The sequence below is a fragment of the Vicugna pacos genome, chromosome 6 (genome assembly GCF_048564905.1).
Source record: "Vicugna pacos chromosome 6, VicPac4, whole genome shotgun sequence".
NCBI classification, from domain to species: Eukaryota; Metazoa; Chordata; class Mammalia; order Artiodactyla; family Camelidae; genus Vicugna; species Vicugna pacos.
In genome coordinates, this window is record NC_132992.1 from 91,436,989 (window position 1) to 91,458,996 (window position 22,008).

Here is a 22,008-nt window from a genome sequence, read left to right on the forward strand (position 1 = left end):
ATGTTTCTCAAGATGTCAGTGGTGTTGCTCTGTGTTCTGTGGGGCTGGTGACTGGTTTCCTCATCTCCAGCTCATCCTCAGAGGCCAAGCCCTCCAAACTTGTGTGACCAGGGCTCCGACTGTGCAGATGGGCACACTGAGGCCCAGCCCAGCACTCTGGCTGGCTCCACTCTCTCGGCCTTTGGGGCTGGGGAGCCTGGCCTGTGCCCTGAGCCCTGCCACAGGGGGCCACTCAAGAGTTCAACATGGCATCTGCTCTCCTCACCAAACCCACCCAAACCCACCCCCTTTCTCAGGGAAACTGGGCTCCAGCCAGTTACAGCCAGCTGGCCCCTCCAGTGCAGCACATGGGATGTGAGACGCCTTTCCAAGGGGCCTGGAGGAGGAAGGGTCCGTGTGTCCTCGACACCGCTGGATCCTTACGTAGGATACACATTATCACAACAGCTCAGAGACGGGCCAGGCCTGCCCAAGGTCGCCCAGCAGGGAGGATGTGGGGAAGTGCACGCCTGCACTGCTGAGGCCCAGCCGTCACTTTGGCACCATGCGGCTTCCAGTGACGGTCCAGCATGAACCTGCCCGATCCCCACTGCAGCAGCCGTCTGGTAAAGCCAGGCAACACCATCCTCACTCAGACACTGGCCTTGACCGTGTCTTTGGACTGAAGGACCTCCAGTGTCCTGGCTGAAGGAAACTCCTCCCATTTCCTGGAACAGGTTGGGGGACCCTCTCCTCTGGTCTGCTCCTGTCATACAGACCCAAGCACTTGCCCACATCCTGTGCTCTCTGCCCAGAACGCCCTTCCTCCTCCTCTGCCTGGCTAACTCCACATCCCAGGCGTCACTTTCTCCAGGAAGCTCTCCCTTCCTGACCACTGGCTGCTGTTGGGTCTGCTCTGCTCCCACGGGGCCCTGGTTCATTGTCTGGTCACTATCCTCCTCCTGCCCCAACCCCCACCCCACCCAAGACTACGAGCTGCCCACGATCAGCACGTCTGATATGGACTATATCCAGCTCAGGGCCTGGCACATAGCAGGTGCTCAGGGAGTGTGGAATGAATAAATGCATGAGTGAATGAATGAAGCCCTGCAGTGCATCCTCGAAGTTCATCACGCTTGCAGTTAAAGAGGCTGAGAGCTTTGGCCGGGTGCTGGGGGAAGGGCATCACTAACAAAAGGTTTCAGTGTTCATCAAACCCTGTCCTTGCGTCCACCCTTGGCAAGAAGACCACTAGCGTGCCCACCTCCTGTGGCCTTGGAAGGAGAGTTACCCCTTCCCTGGGGTAGGGTGGGGACCATCGGTCACTGAACGCTGGCCCCACCCAAGCTGGGGAAGTGGCTCTGTGGGAAGGCCAGGGCCTCGCTCTTGCTACAACTTCCAGGTGCCAGGACCCTCTGGAGGACTGACCCAGCCCTTTCTTTAGAAACGGGGAAGTGAAAGAGTGCAGAAGAGAAGGGCGAGACACAGAATCAAAGGGCCAGAGCTAGGTTTTCCCACTAAGCAAGTCCAAGCTGCACCTGAAGTTTTGAATGAGAGAGATAAAGGGTAGTCACCCGAGGGCTTACTGGGGAACCACGGGGCTGCTGGGCTCATGTGCTGAGGCCTGTGTGGGGCCTCGCTGTGCGGTGCCGTCCCTCACCGCCCCCGCCAGCTCTCCACTCTGTTTAGTGTGCTCTCACTGTCCCAGACGCAGCTTGATGGGGCCGGGCCAGACCCGGGGACCAAAGAACAGCTAGGTCTGAGGGCTAGACATTCACGTCACGGGGGATGGTAACCGACCTCCCGCCTCATTCCCGCCGCTGCTGCCTGTCCTAATCCAGGGCATCTCTCAGCAAAGAATCCACTGGTTTTTAGCAAAGTGTAGGTGGTAGGAGGGTCTTATCAGCAGTGACCTTGGGCAAATCCCTTGACCTCAGATTCAGGGCCCAGCTCCTAAGACCCACATGAGGTGGTGTTGCTTTTGTTTTATGGGGAGCTGGGGGGGTCCACCCAAAGTCACTGGCCTGTGTCACCTTTCTGTGGCCCCAGGATGATGCTCTGGCTGAGTGAAGGGGCAGCTTTGCTGCCCTGGAGACTTCACTGTGTTCCCTCCTGTGGTGTGGACACAATGGAGCAACGAGAGGTTGCCTGAGCTGCCCAGGCCACACTCCCACGGCCCCACCATGGGTGGCTCACTTCACGGGCCACATCCAGCCATGAGCGAGGGCAGGGGCCCAGCCCGGCGGGAATCAAGGCAGGGAGAAGAGACGTGGGTGAGCTCAAGCTGCACACTGGTACTGGGGCCTCCCAGGGTGGAAACCTCAGGGCCCTTGTGCAAACTGGTCCCTCTGTGTGTGGGCAGAGCAACACGAAAGTCAGGACAGGCCTATTCTGCAACAAACCCACTGTGTGGCTTCGGACAAGTCACATTCTCCTCTCCTGAGCCTCAGTTTCCCTACTTGTGCTGGGGTGAGCTGAGTGAGCCCAGAGCTCCTTTCCAGCTGGGGCCTGCCCTGGGCCCCCGTGAATGGCCTGGCCCAGCTCACAGTCTGGCCACTGTCCCTACCCGGCACCGCTCTGACCACCCTGTGGCTGCCTCCCTCTCCCACAAATGAAGACATCTGCTTGCATTCCCCACCCGCTGTTGGAAACATCACACTCAGTGTGAGAGTCAGCATCAGGGATGTTGCCGAGAGCTCGGAAGGCAGACAGGCTCCTTGCTCCTGATTCCTGGGAGCCAGCGCCTCAGCGCCATGGGGGCTTCCAGGACCGTGTGTCCATCCCACATTTATCCAAGTGTGATGCTCGTGGAGTCGAGGGCCATCCACGGAGGGGCAGGTGTAGCACAGCCCCCGACTGCAGCGAGGCCCCTGCTTGCACCTCCAACCCCAGACAGCACAGTGACACAGGTGGGATGAAGGGGAGTTTATTTGTTGTGAGTGAGACTGGAGTAGAGCAGTCAGGAGTGGGCCCTGCACCTCCAGAAAGGGCAGACACTTCAACCAAGGGCATTCCCTGAGATGTTTTCTGCTTTCCCCAAACTACACAGGGCGCATGTTCAAACGGGCCTCTGTTGGACACACCACAAAAGGCCCTGGGGGCTGCTGCACGCTGTCTAGCTGCGTCCACCTGTCTGGGGACACAGGCAGGGCTCTGCTTTGTGTAGAGACTTCCACATCAGTCGAGCATCAAAACAAAAGCATCTGCAAAGGCAACAGAGTCCCCGCAGCACCTGGCACAATCGGAGCAAAGTGGCCACGGAGTGTCTAGGATCACTCGGTGGAAACATAGTATTAGTACATTTGGGGAAAAGAGCATGATTTCTGGAGTAGAGTGCGTGCATGGTCTGGCGTTTAGTAAGTAAACTGGGAAGTTTCACCCACAAAAGACTCAATTTAATAAAAACTAGTCAACTCTAGCCAGTATTCAACGTTAAGAGCAGCTTTCAAGCAGAGATCTCTCGTAGTCAGAAGTACAGCAGAGCTTTTAGCTAGCAATTTTTAATTTTGGGGGGGTGGGGCAGGGGCTGAAATACGTCTTGTGCTCATTAAACTTTGCCACATCAACTTTTCAAAACTTTCTTTTTCCAGTTTTATGGGCATGACATTTTGACTCTAGGTCTGCACGCGTAGACTACGTATTCTTTTATAGAGCAGGTTTAAGAGTCTATTTGAAACTGTAGGATGCTTTCAAATAGCTGTCATCCTATGGACCAGAGCAGGCTGGCCAGTGGACACCTAGCCCAAGGCTCCACATCCCTGCAGCTGATTTGTGGGAGAGACTCCAGCTGGACTTGTCTGCGCGACCATGCAGCATCCCCTGGCACCCACTCTCACCACGGGGTTATGCTCACACGAGACCGAGAGTGACATTCAGCAGAAGGAACAGTACTGGTACACACACAGGGCTTACAGACACCAGGCCAGTAATTACCGTGCGACGGAGTCTAAGGGTAGTGCTGATTTGGCTGGGCTGGGATGACTGGTAAGTTACGTCTCTCAGCACGTGTATATAAAAGGGGCGTTACTGGAAGTCGTAGGACAGCTTCCGGGGAGTCATGAACTCCTTCACGATCTCGTCTGTGACCTCCTTGCGTCGGGCCTGGTGCTCGGCGATCAAGGGCTGCAGGACCTCAATGAGTGTCTTCTTGAGCTCACCAGTGAGCAGGGCCCCACTGGTATAATCCTGCCCGGGAGGAGGCGGGTGCGGTGAGAAATGGCCACGCAGCCCCGGGCACCTCCCGCCCCGGGCACTGCCGTATGGAGCCCGCTGTGTGGGCGGCGCAGAGCTGGGCCTTAAGCCACGCTTTTCTTAAAGGGACTGGTAGGGGGCTCGTCCTCCCTGCCGGGTCACAGACTCCGGGCCCTGAGACAGATGCTCCCTTCAGCCTTACTGGCTTCTCTAAAATCTCTGTTCAATCTGTTTTCATTTTCTGATTGCAAAGTAATAAGTATGCGTCGAACAAACTTAATAAAGTACCTAAGCCACAAAGAAGCAGCCAAGTAAAGAAAGTGCCCAGAAGTTGAGGGCCACCGCTAACACCCTGGCAGGTTCGGATTTCTTCCTGGAGCACTGTACGCGCACACAGCGGGTCTCACTGCGTTTCCAATTTCCTGTCCTGTTATCACGACTGCACGCATTTTATCCCTGTGACTAAAACCTCACGGATGCTCAGTAACCCCGCCTGTTATGATTCTTAGTTAACGGTTTCTCTGTTGTAGAATCTCCTCTGAACTTTCTGCTATTGTCATTTTTAACACCTTTGCACAGGGAGTTTTTTATTCTGGATTCGTTCCTTGGAAAAAAATTCCAAGAACTGGAAAACCTGAGGCGAAGGCTATGAATATTCTTCGGGCTCTCTGTATCCATTGCCAAACTGCTCGCCAAGAGGCTGTGCCGACAACACTCGATGTAGCCGGGCGAGCCCTGAAGCGTCTGGACTGCAGTCACTGCAGATGCGACCCCCACCCCGCCAATCTGAGGGTGTTGTTCCAGCACTCATGATGCCTTGTTTTCATTTATGTTTCTCTGATGGCTAGAAGGGTTAAACCTTTCCATATGGCGATTACCTAGCAGTTTGTATTTCCTGCTGTGTGAACTTCCTGTTTCCAAGGTTTCAGGGCACTCAGTCAAGAACACGCCTGACCAACTCAACCTCGGCCTCTCTCAGCGGAGCGCCTGCCCCGCCCTCCAGGCCAGACTCACCTTCCGGATCTGCTCCAGCTTGTCATCGTCCTCGAGGAAGAAGGTCAGGTACATGAAGGACACGTCCACGTCACAGTTGCCCCCAAGCTGCCGGTGCTCCTCAACGGTGTCTCTGCCTCCGGAAAATGCGTGCTTGTTGACCTGCGCCGGTGAGGGGACAAAGGTGGCGGTGGGCCTGGACACCCTGCGGTGGAGGCTGGCCAGGAGCCCGAGGGGCGGGAGGAGCCCCTAAACTGCTCCTTCCTGAGGAGCCCGGGCACGAGCCACAGCGGGGCTCGCCGCAGTGGGGCCCGGAGGGCGGGTTAGCTTTGAGCACCCCCTCACAGACACAGGAGAGTCAAGGAGGCCAGAGCACACCTAAGCTGAAATTTGGGGGACATATTCTAAGTGCTCTCAGGTGACGAGCTGCAGAAAGTGGACGAACACGGTCCATCTTCAGAGTCAGAGGGGTGACTGGGAAGGGGGGGCGCACTGTCAGCAGAGGACAGGAGAGCCTGACCCAGCTCGGCTGCCACCCCCCACGTGGACAAGAGGACGGGGGCACAAGGACAGGGCTCACAGGGAGAGCAGCACCCACGAGAAGTGTGAAGGCGGCAGGCCGGCTGGCAGGACCCCGTGTGAAAACATGCAGTTTTAGCAGCTGAAGACTCAGAAACTAACAAAACGGTTTTTCGGAATCGCTGAAGGTCATCTTAGAGAAATCAGGGTCGAGAGGTGAGAGAGGAAAAGCCAAAAAGGAGACACAAAGTTCCTTCAGGGCTCTTCCCACGAGCATTTGAGAACCTTACTACGTACAAATGCCACCCTCACTGCTTTCACGGGGAGAGGGTGCGTAGAGCAGGGGTGTCTCAGTGGAGACATTCAGTCAGTCCCCCCAGAGGACCTCAGGGCAGGTGACTAGCCGGGGCGCCCAGCGGCAGCAGACGAACACGAGGGGCAGAGGCCGGCAGGCACCAGCGAGGTCAGAGGAACCCACCCTTCTTGGCAGGATGGCGGAAGCTGGCTGGGGGGCTCTGGCAGGGCATCATGCCACAGCCCACGGGATGCATGCGTCGGCCAGCACTGCAAAGGAGCTGCCCCACTCTCCAGTTCTGAACTGCGATCTTTAATTTGGGCAGCACTCTACAGTTTACAACCGCTTTTATAGGTGATCTCACGTAATCCTTGCCTCTATTCTGTGAAGTTTGTACAGCTGCTCCCACTTCACCGTGACACCTGGACAACCATGGTCACTCACCACCTGCAGGTGAGTGGTGGGGCCCAGGTAACCCGGGGCTCCTGACTCCAGGCCCGGAAGGGCCCAAGCTGTAGGGAACCTGGGATATGGCCCTGCCTCACTGCTTCCCAGCTGTGTGAATGCAGGGAGGCTGCCGGGCCTCTCTGAGCCTAACTTCCTTGCCTGAGAAATGGACACAGCCTCCAGGGGGTTGTGGGACTCACTGAGGTCACATAGGTAAGTGTGAGGCAGGCAGTCATGCAGCCAAGCCTCCATGTCTCTGGTGTGGCCGCTGTTGTTCCTGTTGGGAGAGGGCCAGGGCAGATGGCCCCTCCTTGGCTGGCGAGGAGATTCTGATCCTGGAGCTGAAGGTCGGCTTGGGGTTTGAGAACAAGGGCCTGACCTGGGCCTGACCTGCCCCTGCCCTGCCCCACAGGGCAGCCGTGATGCCAGCGTGTGGTTCCTGACCTTACACTCACTGCTCATGCAACCCTCAGGTCTTTGTTGGTCCCTGAGCGAATGAAAAATGTCCCAGGGCTGTAAATGACTTCCTTAAAACAACACCTCAAAAACAAAACAAAATGACTTTTCTGCTGGAGGGAATAGGACCTTCCCTTCACCTCTTCACCCTGTTCTGGAATTTTCAGCAGAAGCGAAAGAGAAAGAAAAAGCCCTGTTTACACCAGCCTCCAACTGAGGGTGGGAAAGCTGGCGACTGCCACTTCCTGGAAGACGGTTCTGATCTCAAGGGCTCCCCCTTGTCAGCCAGAATTTGGGACTTTCCAGAAGGGGCAGGGGCCCAGCAGTGACTCAGATGGTTGCATTTCAGTCCTCAAATACAGTTTCTGGCACTCCTGTTCTAATCTTCCAACCTGCAAACACACACCCGGTTCCAAATTAATTGTCAACAGCTTTGTGGAACAGTGAGGGAATTGTTCACAAACTGGCAGTTCAGAACTGAGCAACAGGAGTGCGGTCCCGAAAAATGAGGAGGCACAAACTAAGTGATTTCTAGTTTCTCTGGTGACTCACGAAATATTTAGTGAGGGGCACTCCTGGGCCAGACCCAACTGTCTTCTGGAAGGACATTTATCAGTTTGGAGCCTCCGAGAGGACACCCCACCTTGGTGATGGTGGCTCATGGGCCAGGAGGGGACCTGCTGTTCCTGGTGGAAATGTGGTCGAATTGGTCTCCCTCTCTGGGCCCCATTCTTCTCGTCCTTAAGGGGCACACAGCATTGTCTCCTAGTGCAAACTGGAACCGGGAAACATGCAGAAAGCTCCTGGACCAGCTCTTGGAATCCTTAGCCCCTGAGCTGGGGGATCAGAAATGTCCTCATTTTTCTCTATGGTTTAACTATAACTAAAGAAATTTGCCATGATTTTGCTTCCCCAACAGAGTGTTGGTGAGAAAAGCAAGAGATGGAAAAACAAACAAACAAAAAATTCAAAATTTTGCCCTCAAAAGGCTACAACCAAATTCACCTGGGATCTGGGAACAGGGCCAGGCTGCCTGGATCCCAGGATCCAAGGTCGCTGTAGCAGTGGAGGCCGACGCACAGAGCAGGGGTGCCCGTCTCCTTGCACACAGTGAGTCTGCCTGCACTCAGGCTGCTCCCACCCGGGCGGTGCTCACCTTGGTCTTGATCTGCTTGGCCGTGTCGGTGAGGAAGATGGAGGAGTTGGGGTCGCTGGCACTCATCTTGGTCTGGGCACCCTGCAGAGCAGGGAAGAAGGTCGAGTGCAGCAGGGCGGGCTTCGGGTAGCCGATCCGAGGGGCCACGTCCCTGGTCATCCGGAAGTAAGGGTCCTAGGTGAAGGGAGGGGACAGTAGAAGGAGGCGCCCACCATTAGCCCGTGAGCAACCCCTGCGAGGGCCTCACAGCGACATCCCCAAGCTTCCCAGGAGTTTAAAGAATCGACTCTTGCCTCCCCAACATCTTTCAAACCTCCTTTCCCACTGAAGAGAGGAGGAACCAACTGCAACCCCCAGATGACAGAAGCCCAGCTCTGCTCCCGACCTGGTCGATGGCACACGGGATGAGGCACTGCACGTCTGTCCTGTCTCGGAAGATCTGAGGGAACGAGTTGCTGAAGGAGGGGGCGGCCTGGATGGCAGGAAAGCTGATCTTCCCTAGAAGTGAGGACCAAATAGCTTCACACACGAGACCAGTTCCCTCTAGGTAACTGGCCCAGTGAGAGGGCCGAACAAAAACATGCTTCCTCCCACTGGGAAAGTACCAATCACTAAGGAAAATCTGAAAACCACAGAGAAGTAGAAAGTAGAAAAAAATCTGCAGTCCCAACTTGTGTCTGCTTCCTTCCGTTTTCCCTTCACTCCACTCTGCATTTCAGCTGTCCTCTCTCCAGTCTGTTCCCTGCCTGTCCCACACTGTGACATTTACACACGTGTCGGCCGTGCCCCCCCCCCCCACTGGCTGTCCAGGTGGTCCCACATTTTTAATGACTATAAACGCTGGTCTCTTGGTCCATAGCTGTTCTCGGTAGCTTGGATGCTGCTGCTGTTAACACTGCTATTGCTGCTTGCTCAGGCCTGCGGAAGTGGGATCCTGGGGTCAAAGGGCATGGACCTCCACGTGCCCCTGACAAGTGGAGCCCGGCCAGCCCACCAGCGTGGTGCCAGCCCTGAAATCCTGTCTCTGGTGCTGTCTCCAGGCAGCCGTTTTCTCCCTACTTCAGAAAGAGACACCCCAGTTCTGGGTTTCTGCCTTCTCTGGGGGACCAGGTGGGCGGCTACCAGTGAGCGCCCCCATCACAGCATGGAGCTGCTTGTGGGTGCCGGGCTCGGGCTCAGGGCCTTCCATGGGGTCGTCTGCACCCCACAGCTCACTGGAGAAGGTGCCACTGCTGTCTCATCTTGTGTGTATGGACCTCAGGCTCTGAGTGCTCCTGTGGGTCCCCAGACATAGGGCACAGCCAGTAGGTGCCGAGCCAGGATTCCAAGCCGGGCCTCCTGACAGCGGTGTGGGCAGCGGCTCCTCCCACCTCCGTCTCCTTACTCGCTCGGTGCGGCCCCGACGCAGACACCTCCCCACTAGAGATGCCCGCATTCCCAGGATGAAAAACCGCTTCAAACCGCTGGGTTACGTCCCCGTCGTCAGGAGTGAGCCTGAGACATCAAGCGGTCTTCCTTACGTGGAAAGCCCCCAGCAAGACCGCACGGCACCTCCCTCTGCACTCATCCCTGCAGGCCCTCACGCTGGCCCCCGGAGGGCTCCCTCCCAGCCGGGCACGCCCGACATGAGGTGCCCACAGCCTCGTCCTGGGAGACATCCGGTCGGCAGCCACTAGGCCTGGGCCGCGCACCAGAAGTAAAGAAGGGGAGGGGATCAGGGGCCCCGGCCACTCGTCTCGGGACTGATTCTTAGCTCAAGGAGCTGAGGGTCTAACGGGAGAGAAGACCACTGCATCTGAAAGGGGACTGAGATACACAGAAAGGGCCAGAAACATGTGCAGAGGGAGGCAAACCATGTGCCCATCTGTTGGGAGCCGGGCCCCGGGAGGGGAGCAAGGGCGGGCGGGCTCTGGGGGAACTCCAGGCAAGCAGCTTCCTCTTGTAGGTGGGAAAACTGAGGTCCAGGGAGACAAAGACGGCAGGTTCCTGGCCACCAGGGCAGGTCCTCTCATGTCCCCGGGCCTCCCCAAGGCTACTCACACTGACTGAAACCCCACAAGCAGGCCAAGGACTCCAAAATCTTCCCCCATCTCTTTCTTCTAAACCTTAAAAAGGATGACTGAGGAGAGGGACAGCTGGTATCCTGAGTACGGCTCCACACGGCCCAGAAAAGGGGTCGAACGCATCACACTAGCTCTTACGTTCCAGGGAAGACCCAGCCCTGGGCTTACTACTTAAAAAGACAGACAGCAAACGCCACCCTCTCAGAGACAGCTCAGCCCCCGCAGACAACTCGACGTGCTGCTGCGGTGTCTCCAGTGCCCCGCTCCCTTCCGATGGGGCCAGGCAGGGCCCAGGCAGCCGCGGGCTCCTTACCGATGCAGTCACTGTCACTGAAGCCGAAGATGCCTTTCACTTGGTTGAAGGTAACGTGCTTCTGAATCTTCACCACATTCTTGTAGAAGCCTGGGCTCATCCTGCAAAGACAATCCGAATCAAACCCCAGGCCCAGAGGGCGGTTTCCACGGAGGGCAAAGCAGCAGACCGGAACCCCAGCAGGCCCGACCCGGCCTGGGACACGGGGGAGAGGAAGGTGCTGAGACGCCACCTATAGGTGAAGGTGCCTGCAGCGGGCAGAGCGGAGGGACCCGGAAGGAGCCAGTGTGGAATCCATACAAAGCCCGTCAGCAAAAGAGGCAAGAACACACCGGATTCAGACTCAGTGGCTAATGTGAGATATTCGAATTCTGCCGGGTCACCGGCTGAGCCCGCAGAGCTTCGAGTTTGGGGGCCCCAGGGCAGCTTTTCTGTTGAGACAGACTGTGTGCTTATTGTGGGAGACCACAGTTGACCAGGAACAACGTGGGTTCACTTATACGTGGATACTTTTCAGTAGTTAAGTACTACAGTGCTACGTGGTCTGTGTCGGTGGAACCTCCGGTTGGGGAGGAACCTAGGATGTGGAAGGCTGCCTGGGTTACACATGGATAACCCCCTTACTGCTCAACAGTCAACTGTACTTGCAACTTGTTACTGGATGGAATGTCTGGACAGAAACGGACGGGCCCCGGAAGGAGCGTTTGTCTCAGTGCACTGCGTCCTCTGCACTGGCCACCGTTGCCCCTCTACTGTGGGGCTTCTGTGCCGTTTGGGCAGGGTGACCCCAGCCCCAGCAACAGGGCTGGGCTCTGATGGCAGTTCAAGCAACCGAACTCTCCTGGATGGTGAGAGGTGTGAAAAGGAGGTCTGGATCTGTGGCAGCCATTCTGCTATTAGAATGAGGCTGAAGATGAAGCAAACACCCGGAGGGGCGGAACCCAGAGTGGTTCCTTACACTGTATCTTTTGATGAACGCACTCAGCAGCTTTTCCGCCAGGCCCTGCTGTGTCAGGCACCACAAGGACACAAAGGGAAGAAGTAGGAAAACTAACGCTTACTACCGTGCGGCAGGGGCTGTTTTAAGGGCAGGACACATGTTAACACTGCCCAACGCCCCTTCGAGGCAGCAGCTTCGCCTCCTCTTTAGAGATAAAGACAGGGGCTTGGAGAGATCAAGGGTCACGTCACAGACCTAGGGATTACAGGCCCTGGGGATCTGGCTCATCTGGCCCCAACGCTTGTGCTTTTCTTACCATATCGCTCGAAGAGTTTAAGATTTCTGGCCCCGAAGGGGGACCCCTGAACGTCTCTGGCAGGTGGGGTGTGAGTGTCAGAAATGCAGGGACAGTGCTGTCTGAGTCGGGGGCAGTGCGAGGCAGGAAGGCCTGTAAAGGTCAAGGCCACCGCAGCTGGGCCTGTTCAGAGTCGCAGTCAGCAATGGTGGAGGGACAGGGATCAGGGGAAGGAGGGAGGGGGTGAGGCTATGGCTTAGCCAGCTGGGTTTCAGTCCTGGGGGCTCCGGACAGGATGGAGCAGCTCCACGGCAAGGACACACCAGGAGACATGGCAATAAGCAAAGACTCCCAGCTCGGGTGACCTGCTCAGTATGAGGAACACAGCAGAGAGCAGAGTGCAAGAACCACCTGGAAAGATGCCTGTCTGTCGTCCTGTGGAAACAGGAACTATCTCCTGTCCGAGCAGGCCTCATGCTGCTGACACCTGGCGAGCACAAGAGCTGTCTGCCACTCGGGGAGATGGGCCAGCAAAGACTCCATGCAGCCTTGGGATCGGGGCGACTGTCTGTGCTAATCCCCAGGGCAAACGGGCCAGTGGCCCCCGCTTCCAGTTGGGGTCACACTGCACGAGATGGCCCCCAGTCCCCACAAAGAGGGAAAGTGTAAGGCATCCCGGAACTGTGACAGGGCTCCAGCTCTGAGCGTTTGAGCAGGACTCCTGAAGAAGACCACCTTGACTGTTCTTGGAAGACAGGTCACTTCCTGGCCGCACTGTGCCCACGGTGTCCCTGGGGACAGCCCAGTTGCCAATGAGTGTGATGCACCTGCCTTCACTGGGAATAAGGAACAGACCTGGCTGCACCCCATAAATGTGGGCCAGGTACCACAGTTTGCCCCCGGGAGAACACCCGCCATCATACTCCCATGGTTTGGAGAACATCTCCCAGATTTACTCACACAGGCCGGCGACCAGTGACAGGGTTTGAAGTTGGAAGAGGCTATAGACGGTGACACTGAGACTCGCCAGAAGCCAGCCAGCTCAAGCACTTCACGTGCAGTGGCTTGGCAAGTCCCCACAAGCTCTGCAGTGACAGTACTGTCAATCCCCGCTCCCGAGGGGCCCATTCTTTACTCTTCACTCCTTCGCTATCCTCCCAACACTCACGTCACCTGCTCTACTACCTGTTAGCCACAGGACCCCCCCTGTTAGGGAGCACCTGACACAGTGGCTGCTGAACCCCCAGCAATGGCCTGGCATATGGCAGAAACTCAACAAATACCTGTCTGGTGTACGAGCTGAGCCGGCAGAGAGGAGGTAACTCATGGCCTGGGTCACATGGTAGGTGCAGGCAGGATGTGAGCCCAGATAGAGTGCTGTGAACCCCTCCACTGGACCACCTCTCACTAGTGTAAACCCCTCACTTCATGGGAAAACAGGCTCAGAGAACTGAAGGATTTGCCCAAAGGAACCAAGCCAACCCCGAACAGAGCTGGGTCTGGAACACTAGCTTTCAGATCCCTGGAGCAGGGTCCTTCTGCCCTCATGGCTCCACACGCAGGGCCAGAAATGTGGTGGGTGGGGGGTGGCGGGAAGCTGCAGCCCCACCACTGACTCTTTCCCCCATGGGGCCCTCGAGAGGGTGGAGGCTGGCTTTGTTGTACTTCTGCTCTTAAGATGAGGAAGGAACTTTGTTAAATCAAAGATTGAGATTTTGAAAGTAAAATGCTTGAGTGTTTAGAAGAAACTGTTAAAGGGAAGAAGACACTTGAAATCAGAATTTAACTTTTAAATGTCCCTCCTAACCTTAGAGTCAACATACAACATCTAAAAAGAGGTAGTACAGGTACTTTGGTTTACATACTGTCTGGGTTTTCATCTTTACTCCATGTCCACAGAGAAAAACGAAGTTCTTACTGAGCAAAGAGGAAGATTCAAAGCTGCAGTCACCAGAGAGGCTGGAAAAAAGCCACCACAGACCCCACATTCTAGGTGAGAATGCGCCGAGAGCAGGGTGGGCCACGTGGCGGCCTTCGCACGTGGACTGTGCCGATGTTCGCCCCCGCCCCGATCATGCACCCACTTTCCGTGACGTCCTCATGGACTCGTGAGGTGTTTGTTTCTGCCCCACCAACATCTCTGTGCAGCGAGGCAGGGACTTCATTCTGCTCACTGCTCTGTTCTAGGGCCTGGGAGGCGCTCTATGCCTGCTGCTTTATTGGCTTAATGGGAGAGGACCACCCCTCATGCTCAGACGGGGAGTCGGGGCATGGGGGAACTAGAGAGGGGGCACCTAAATCTGGCTCGGGAGGGACAGCTCCCAGGGAAAGGTGATGTGTGAACACGTGTGGGGAAGACAGCAAAGGACTCCGCTGAGCTAGGAGCACCAGGGTCGGGGGAGAGAACTCAGGGCAGAGAAGAGCATGGACAGAGGCGAGGATGTGGAACTGCAAACCATTCTGTCCAGTTGGAGGGGGCGGTGACACTGGAGCGGAACATGGGCCAAATCACATGGGGCTGGGGTGCGAAGGGGAAAGAGCAACTGCATCCTGATGATGGAGAACTGGGAAAGGAGCGAGCAGGGGACTAGGCCAAACCTGCCTTTTAGAAACAGCACTGGCTCGGGGGGTGGGGGGACCAGAGGCTAGGGGCCACAGTGAGCGGGACAAGGCTGCACAGAGGGCCTTGTCCTTAAAAGAGCGGCAGAGCCCACAGTGTGTCTGTGGGTTCAGGCAGTTGAATCAAGTCCTTTTAGGGAAAATGGGGGGAAAGAAGTAAAACTAAGTGCTATGAAAGTTATACTAACGTTGACAGCTAAGGTCTCATCTGGTCCTACTCATGGACCAGTCTTGCTGAGCCATGGCCACGAAACAGAGGTGCCAGGACTCAAACCCAGGTCTACCTTCCTTCCTTCAAGCACCCCACCATGCCTCCGTGCCCACAAGAGAAGCGACTGAAAGAATGCAATAGGTACAATTAGATTCACTCATGTACTGGCTGGTAGGAAGGCGGGGATTTCCTACCAAGGCATCTATTTCTCTCAATGAATACAAAGCGACCACTCAGACATCAGTGCTTACAAAGGGAACGGTTGGGGGAAACAGGCAAACTCCTCTGCCCCTACTGCTCACACAGCCCCGCTGGTGTTCCCAGCACGCTCCGCCAGGGGCTGCTGACCAACCCGCGTGACGGGGCCACACTCCATGCAGTAAGATAGAGTATCAATCCCTGCCCTTTGGGGACGGTCAGTGCTGTGCGGGAGCACCACATCCTAGGGGCTCATGGACTACCTGCTGAGCTGGACGGCATTCCTCCTGGGACAGCTGACAAACTCTGACTTCTCTGTCATTTTTTTTTTTGTGGGGGGAGGTGTGAAGTAATTTGGTTTATTTATTTATTTAATGGAGGTGCTGGGGACTGAACCCAGGACCTTGTGCGTGTTGAGCACATGCTCTACCACTGAGCTGTCCTCTCCCCCACAACAAAGTCTGACTCTTCTAACACACTTTTTGGGATGAAGTTCAGGACCTCGGAAGTTATAACTCATGGATTTTCAGAATGAGATATTCTGGCCTATTAAGTGGCTGATCTAAAAGCCTAGACTGTGAGGGAATGGTGTCACCCATGAGTCTTTCCTGTGTGAGGAAAGGGTACCTTGAAGAAGGGAAAGACACCCTGATTGGCACAACTGACCACCTCGGGAGGAACCCGCGAGGCAGGGCTACTCCTCTGTCACAGCTGAGGATGGAAATCTTCATTGTCAATATAACCAATCAACCAGATCACAACACTTAATAAAGGAAGAAAAACACTGTCCAGACCTTGATATCTCAGATGTCTGAGAGGCGCTGCGGCCCCGGCGACCTGGTCTCCATGTCTGCTCGTTTAAGAGGCAACCGAGCATCTTCTCCTTACCCCATGTAGTCCAGGTCGGAGAAGATGAAAGTCTTGTTGATGTCAAAGCCGCAGGCGATGATGTCCTTGGCATTCTCCACGGCGTAGCCGTAGGCCTGGTCCAGGGTCAGGTCCTTCCACAGGTACTTCTCGTCGTCGGTCATCTGGATGACCAAGGGTACATTAAACACGTCCTGCAGCCACCTAAGGGACATGGGGGAAGAAGGCTGACCTCTCATTTCCCCGCAGAAAAACGCCACTCTGCATCTGGAAACACAGTTCCTACTGCCGGTGTACGTACAAACTCGCTGGTCCACAGCATCGCATGCCTGGTCATGCTGTGGACTTGACTACTGGGAACAAGGGCCTCCACCATTTATTAACTGGGAGGGCCTGCCAATCGGCTCGTGCTGGCCGCTCTGCACACTCTGTTTTGAAGCCTGATGATAACCGTGTGAGGTCGGTGTTGTTATTTGCCTCGGGCAGATATGGAAAGGCTCAGTGAAGGACTCTTCTGTGGTCACGTGGACAAGGAACAGGAGGACGCAGGTCCAGTGATCCAGAGCAGGGTTTCTCCATCACCCACGTTCCCCTAAAGCGACACCAGGAACGAGATGGACAGAAGCCACAAAGGGGCCAATTTCCCAGACCTTGGTTGTTCAAGCCAACATGAACTAGAGCTGCCTTGTCAGCTCGAGGCGAGGTCTGTGACCAACCACACATGTGCGAGCAGTCAGATGACGCGATACTCACTTTGTGAAGATGAATGGGATGAGGTGGCCTACGTGCATCGCTTCGGAGGAGGGGCCCCTGCCCGTATACAGGTAAAACGGCTTCTTATTTTCATAGGCATCAAGAATTTGACTCATATCCCTAAAGGGGAAAGGAGACAAGAAAACAGTGTGATGTTCTGAGAGAAAAATCAAGGCGTGAATGCTCACTTGGAAATGATAGAGATAAGCTGCCCGGATGATCACTGTAGCTTGTCATCCCTGGTACTTATGTTACAAGAAGGACAGGAAACTTCTGAACTGGTTTCTCCTGTGATTATTTTTAAAGTATAAGACACACAGGGTGGAGATAATGTGTTTAAAAGTTGGATACAGCTGGGCAGCCACTGGACCTCTTTGGGGCTTCTCCCAAATATCACCGCTGATGTACTATCTGCTTCACACGGTTCCCTGGGAGTGACGCCAGGCCAACACTACACAACCCTGGTTTAGAACCACCTGGTCCCAGGACTCTGCTGACCCAGCCTGGGGAGGTTGCAGGGCTCCCTACAGTCCTGACATAGGACAGGGAGTAAGGAATGTCCCCAGCTGGAGATCTGATTGGGGCTCCCTCAGCCAGATCCAGACCAGGTGTCTTCATCAGGAAGTTATTCTGGAATCATCCCCCCTGATGGAGGACTAGGGTCCACAGACAGTGCACACGAAGGGGCCTCCTTCCTGGCTGTGCGTTGGAATCACCTGGCCAGCCGTTTCCATGTCCATCTGCCTGGGCTCTACCCTCACAGATTCGGCTTCAGTGGGTCGGGGGTGATGTCTGGGAATCCGCATTTTTAAGAAGCCTTCCCCGTCCCTGCCAGTGACTTTGGCAGGGTGTGAAATCAGCCTTTCTAGGGTGTGAATGTTCTTTGTTTCTGGGCAAAGTGAGCCCAAATAAAAGGAATAACTATTTTTTCCAGAGCTCTGGGTAGGAGAATCTAGAAGACAGCATTCTGCAAGCGGCTTCTCCTTGCACCCCAGACCGAGGGCTCACAGCGCCCGTCCCTGGGCTGACAGGTCTTGGGTTCTTCCGGGTTTGCTGCTTAGTTTTGATTCCCCGCCCCGCCCACGGAATGCTCACACAGTGCTTCTGAAATAAGAATAAAACACTTGATTTTGGAAGAAAGAGAGTCCTTCTTTGGTTCTCACAACAAGCCAAATGAAACCCCTGTCAGCTCACAGAAGAGGAAACACGAACTGTCACACGAGTGGCTCTTGATTCCGTGGTAGGAAGTCCCTGAGAACTCGCTATGTGCTGTCCTGAGGAAGGGGGAGCTGACCGGGCTCCCACTCTGAGCTCAGCTTTGTGGGGACAGTCCCAGCAGGGACCTCTCAGCTGGTGAGGGCGCCCAGGCAGCTGCCCAGTGCCGCGGCCCAACAGCACCAGGCAGAGCTCGTCAAATCCCCTCCTTGACAGATCAGAGAGGAGTGCTCCAATCTGAGAGCGGCCAAAGCTTCAAGTCCTGTGCCTCCCTAAGCAAGAGCCTACAGAACTATCATGCTGAAATAAACAAAATAAGTCATAAGGGCAGTGAGAACTGTAAGATGCTAAGATAAAAAATTTTGATTTAAGATCCACAAAACTGGCAAACCTTGAGCTAAAGAGACAGGAAAAAAAAACAAACACCAAAACAAAAAAGACTCAAATTACCAAAATCAGGAGCGAATGGGACAGCACTGCTTATCTGGCAGGAATAACAAGGGTTATCAGGGAACACCCTGAACAACAGTACGCCAGCAAGCTAGATGGCCTCGATGAAACAGACAGAGCCCTGGAGAGAAACAAGCTGCCAAGGCCGACTCGAGAAGAAGCGGACAGCCTGAACAGATCTGTAACAAGCGAAGAAACTGAACTGGTGATAAAAGAGCCCAACCAAGGGAAGGCCAGGGCCTGACGGCGCCACTGGTGAATCCTCTCACATTTTCAAAAAATAACGAACAACAATCCTTCACACAAACTCTCCAAAAAAGCTGAAGAAGAAGGATACTTCTCCACTCATTCTGTGAAGCCAGTATTATTCTGACACCCAAAGCAAAGACATCAAAGGAAAACTACAGACCAATATCCCTTATGAATACAGAAGCAAAAACCCTCAGCAACCACAAATCAAATCCAGCAACACATAAAAAGGATTAGACCCTATAATCAACTGGGATTTGTTCCGTTGGTGCAGCAAACAAAAATCAGCTCTGACTTATGGCCCAGTAACAACCTGGACCTGTGATTCGTGCCTGAATTGGGGGGGGGCAGTCTCGCGGGGCTGAGCCCTTTAATCTGTGGGATCTGATGCCCTCTCCAGGTGGACGGCATGAGAACTAGGTTAAACTGCAGGACGCCCAGCTTTCGGTTGCAGAATCCCTTGGTATGTGGAAAACCCACCCCTTTGGTGTCAGAAGCGGAGCAGAGCTGGAGAGGAGCCCTGAGCTAGAGGAGACATGTTTCCCTTTAGAAATGGCAACGAATAACCTGAAAGTGAAATTAAGAAAACGCTCCTTTCACCAGCAACAAAAAGAACAAAACCTTAGGAATAAATCTAACAAGAGAAGTACAAGGTTTGTGCACTGAAAATTATAAAATATTGCTGGAAAAAAACTAAAGCCCTAATGAGTGGAAAGACGTTCTATGTGCATGAATTGGAAGACTTGATATTTTAAGAAGGCAACACTCCCCAAACTGATCTATGGATTCAGTGCAATCCTATCAAGATCCCACCTGCCTTTTTTTTTTTCTCGCAGAAATTAACAAGTTGATCCTAAGATTCATTTGGAAGTGCAAGGTAGCTAGAACAGCCAAAATAATCTTGAGAAGAACAAAGCTGGAGGACTCACGCTTTATAGTGCTAGACGTTACCACAAGGCTACAGTAATCAAAACTATGTAGTACATTTAATAAACCGTTAAGTATACGGTCAACTAATTTTCAACAAGAGTGTCAAGAAAATTCAATAAGGAAACAAAAGTCTTCAAAAAATGGTGCTGGGACAACTGGATATTCACATGTAGAAGTTGGACCCTCCCTCACACATATACAAAAATTAATTCAAAATGGGTCAGAGACCAAAATATAACAGCTAAAAGAGTTAAACACTTTGAAGAAAACACAGGTGTAAATCTTCATTGCCCTGAATTAGGAAATGGTTTCTTAGCTATGACACCAAGCAGCTAAAAACACAAGCAAACAAAACCCAACAAACAAGACTGGGGCTCATCAAAACTTACACCTTTTGTGCTTCCAAGGGCACTGTCAATACAGTGAAAGACAATCTACATAATGGGAGGAAATGTGTGCAAATCATGTGTTTGATAAGAAACTAGTGTCCTGAATATTTAAGAACTACTATAACTCAGTAACAAAAAGATAAACAACACAATTAAGAAGTTGGTAAAGAAAATATAAAAAAAGCCAGTAAGCACATGAAGAGATGCTCAACCTCATTGGCCATTATGGAAATACAAATCAAAACCACAATGAAACACCACTTCACACTTACTGGGATGGTTGTAGAAAACAAACACAAAACGGAAAGTAACAAGTGCTGGTGAGGATGTGGAGAATTGGAACCTTTGTCTGTACTTTGCTGAAGGGGATGCGAAACGACACAGTCTCTGTGGAAAACAATTTGGCAATTCCTCAGAAAGGGTTACCTCATGACTCAGCAATTTCACCCCCACCTACACACCCAAGAGAACTTAGAACATATGTCCACACAAAAACTTGTACACAAGTGTTCAGAGCCACAATACTGAAAACCAAAATGTGAAAATAACCCAAATGTCCATCAACTGCTGAGTAGGGGCAGATCCATGCAACGGAACAGCATTAGTATAAAAAGGAATGAAGGCTCACACAGGCTACACCATGCCCGAACCTTGAAAACATGATGCTAAGTGAATGAAGCCAGACAAAAGGCCACATGATGTATAATTCTGTTCACACAAAATGTGCACAATAGGGAATCCACAGACACAGAAAGCAGGCTAGTGGTTGTCAATGGTGATGACGGGGAGGGAGGAATGGTGGAGGGTTTCTTTTGGGGTGATGAAAATGTTCTGAAAAGAGGTGATGGTTGTATAACCTAGTGAACCAAAACCCACTGAATTACGTACTTTTAAAAGGTGAATTTTATGTCATGTGAATTAAACCTCAATTAAGGAAAAGGCTTTGATCGTATTCTGCCCAGAAAGAGTGCCAAGCAGGGCCTGGAGTTCTCTGCACGCAGAATTTAGACCGCCGAGTCTGTCCTGCGTGTGCTCTCCCGTAACCGTGATGTGAGGGCAGAACAGAACAGCCCTCCCTCAGACCACCAATTCCATGAACACAGCCTGGAAAATGGGCTGGCTGCAACCCCAGGTGATGTGTGGGCTGGGAGAGGCAGGAGCTCTTTTGGAACCTGCCCATTTTCTGACGTGATCTGTGTGGAATCTGCGGGCTAAGGCAGGGATATTCTGTCCCAGGGCGGCTCTGTTAAGTTTCTCTTTTGATATCATTAATGAGGAGGCTGGCACAATAGGAGGAAGCAGCATGTACCTTCAGGAAGCCTGCTGCTTATCTTGGGGGAAACGCTGAACTTGGACACACTAATGTCTTTTGTTTTATGACATTTTATAATTTTGGGCACCTAATCTGGAATGAGTCTTATCGGCTGTGTACTTGAACTCCACCTTGTGGCGTGGGCAGTTACAAATGAATAACCTAAGGGTCAGAGGTGAAGGGACGGGCACGATCCCCCAGCTAGTTGCTGACAGGACAGAGGGGACTCTGGCCTTCTGCCAACTGGCCACTGTCCCCAAGGACCAGGCAGTGGGAAGGGACAGTGGCCTAATCATTTTCTTCATCAAAGAAGAGCCAGGGGGGAGGTCCCGCAGTGAGAAGCCCCTGACCTGTGTGAGAAGAAGATCCCCCTGCGCAGGAAGCGGTGTGGCTTCTGGCCAATGGCTCTCTCTATTCGGTCGATCAGCTCCTTGTCAATTTTACTGCTTCCAAACCGAACTGGAAAGAAAATTGGAAAAAAGAGATGGTGATCTTAGGTGGTGGGAGGTTTGGTGATGTTACTGAAACAAGAGGAGAGATTGGTGATCCACGTGCAGCCATAACTGACCCAGCTCTCTTTAGGCCTTCGGCTCTGGCCCCTTCCACCAACTCAGCCAGCGGGAAGGACAACAAGTTACAGAACAAAATGCTGTTTTGTCTGGGATTGGATTCTGACGGGAAACACATCCAGAATGCAGTCGAGCTAGCATCTTTAGACACACACACGGCTGCTTATTGCTCATGGAGGTGTAATTTATATACACCGACAGCTATAATTTTAAATAGTCTTTAACTGAATTAACGTCTGTCTTTACTTAAATTTTCCCTCATTGGTAGTCTACTTAAATCATGGAAAATGGCTTTGACTTAGATATGAACATTTTAGTTATGTTTCTTCTTTGACACCATTAGCGATTTCAAAGCAAGGACCTTCCCAAACAGGAAGCCCCCCAGTGAAGGGCTTGGCAGTGAGTACCTGTCACCTGTGAGAAGGCACCCTTCTTAAGCTGACTTCGAGCTTTTTAGCTCTAGATTCAGTATCACTGGAGACACAAGTAATCTATGACTGGCTCGTAACCACTAAGTCAAAGACAATCCAAATGACTGCAAAGGCACCCAGTTCAATGCCGCCCCCCCCAACTCGGTTATGAATTACTCAAAAAAAGGA

At 53.4% G+C, this 22,008-nt stretch overlaps 1 protein-coding gene across 3 annotated transcripts in view; it reads right to left on the reverse strand.

The window, feature by feature from the left end:
* Positions 1–2,889: 2,889 nt before the first annotated feature.
* Positions 2,890–22,008, reverse strand: part of WARS1 (tryptophanyl-tRNA synthetase 1) — a 30,617-nt gene continuing 11,498 nt past the window's right edge. For all 3 annotated transcript variants that reach the window (XM_015243357.3, XM_006209057.4, XM_072963710.1), the window contains exons 4-11: positions 21,191–21,299; positions 16,296–16,415; positions 15,564–15,746; positions 10,413–10,513; positions 8,422–8,534; positions 8,037–8,210; positions 5,185–5,325; positions 2,890–4,164 (exon numbers count right to left, since the gene is read on the reverse strand). In XM_015243357.3, the coding sequence (XP_015098843.1) occupies positions 4,003–4,164; positions 5,185–5,325; positions 8,037–8,210; positions 8,422–8,534; positions 10,413–10,513; positions 15,564–15,746; positions 16,296–16,415; positions 21,191–21,299 (1,103 nt within the window). In that variant the 3' untranslated portion in view covers positions 2,890–4,002. The remainder of the gene's footprint in view (positions 4,165–5,184; positions 5,326–8,036; positions 8,211–8,421; positions 8,535–10,412; positions 10,514–15,563; positions 15,747–16,295; positions 16,416–21,190; positions 21,300–22,008) is intronic.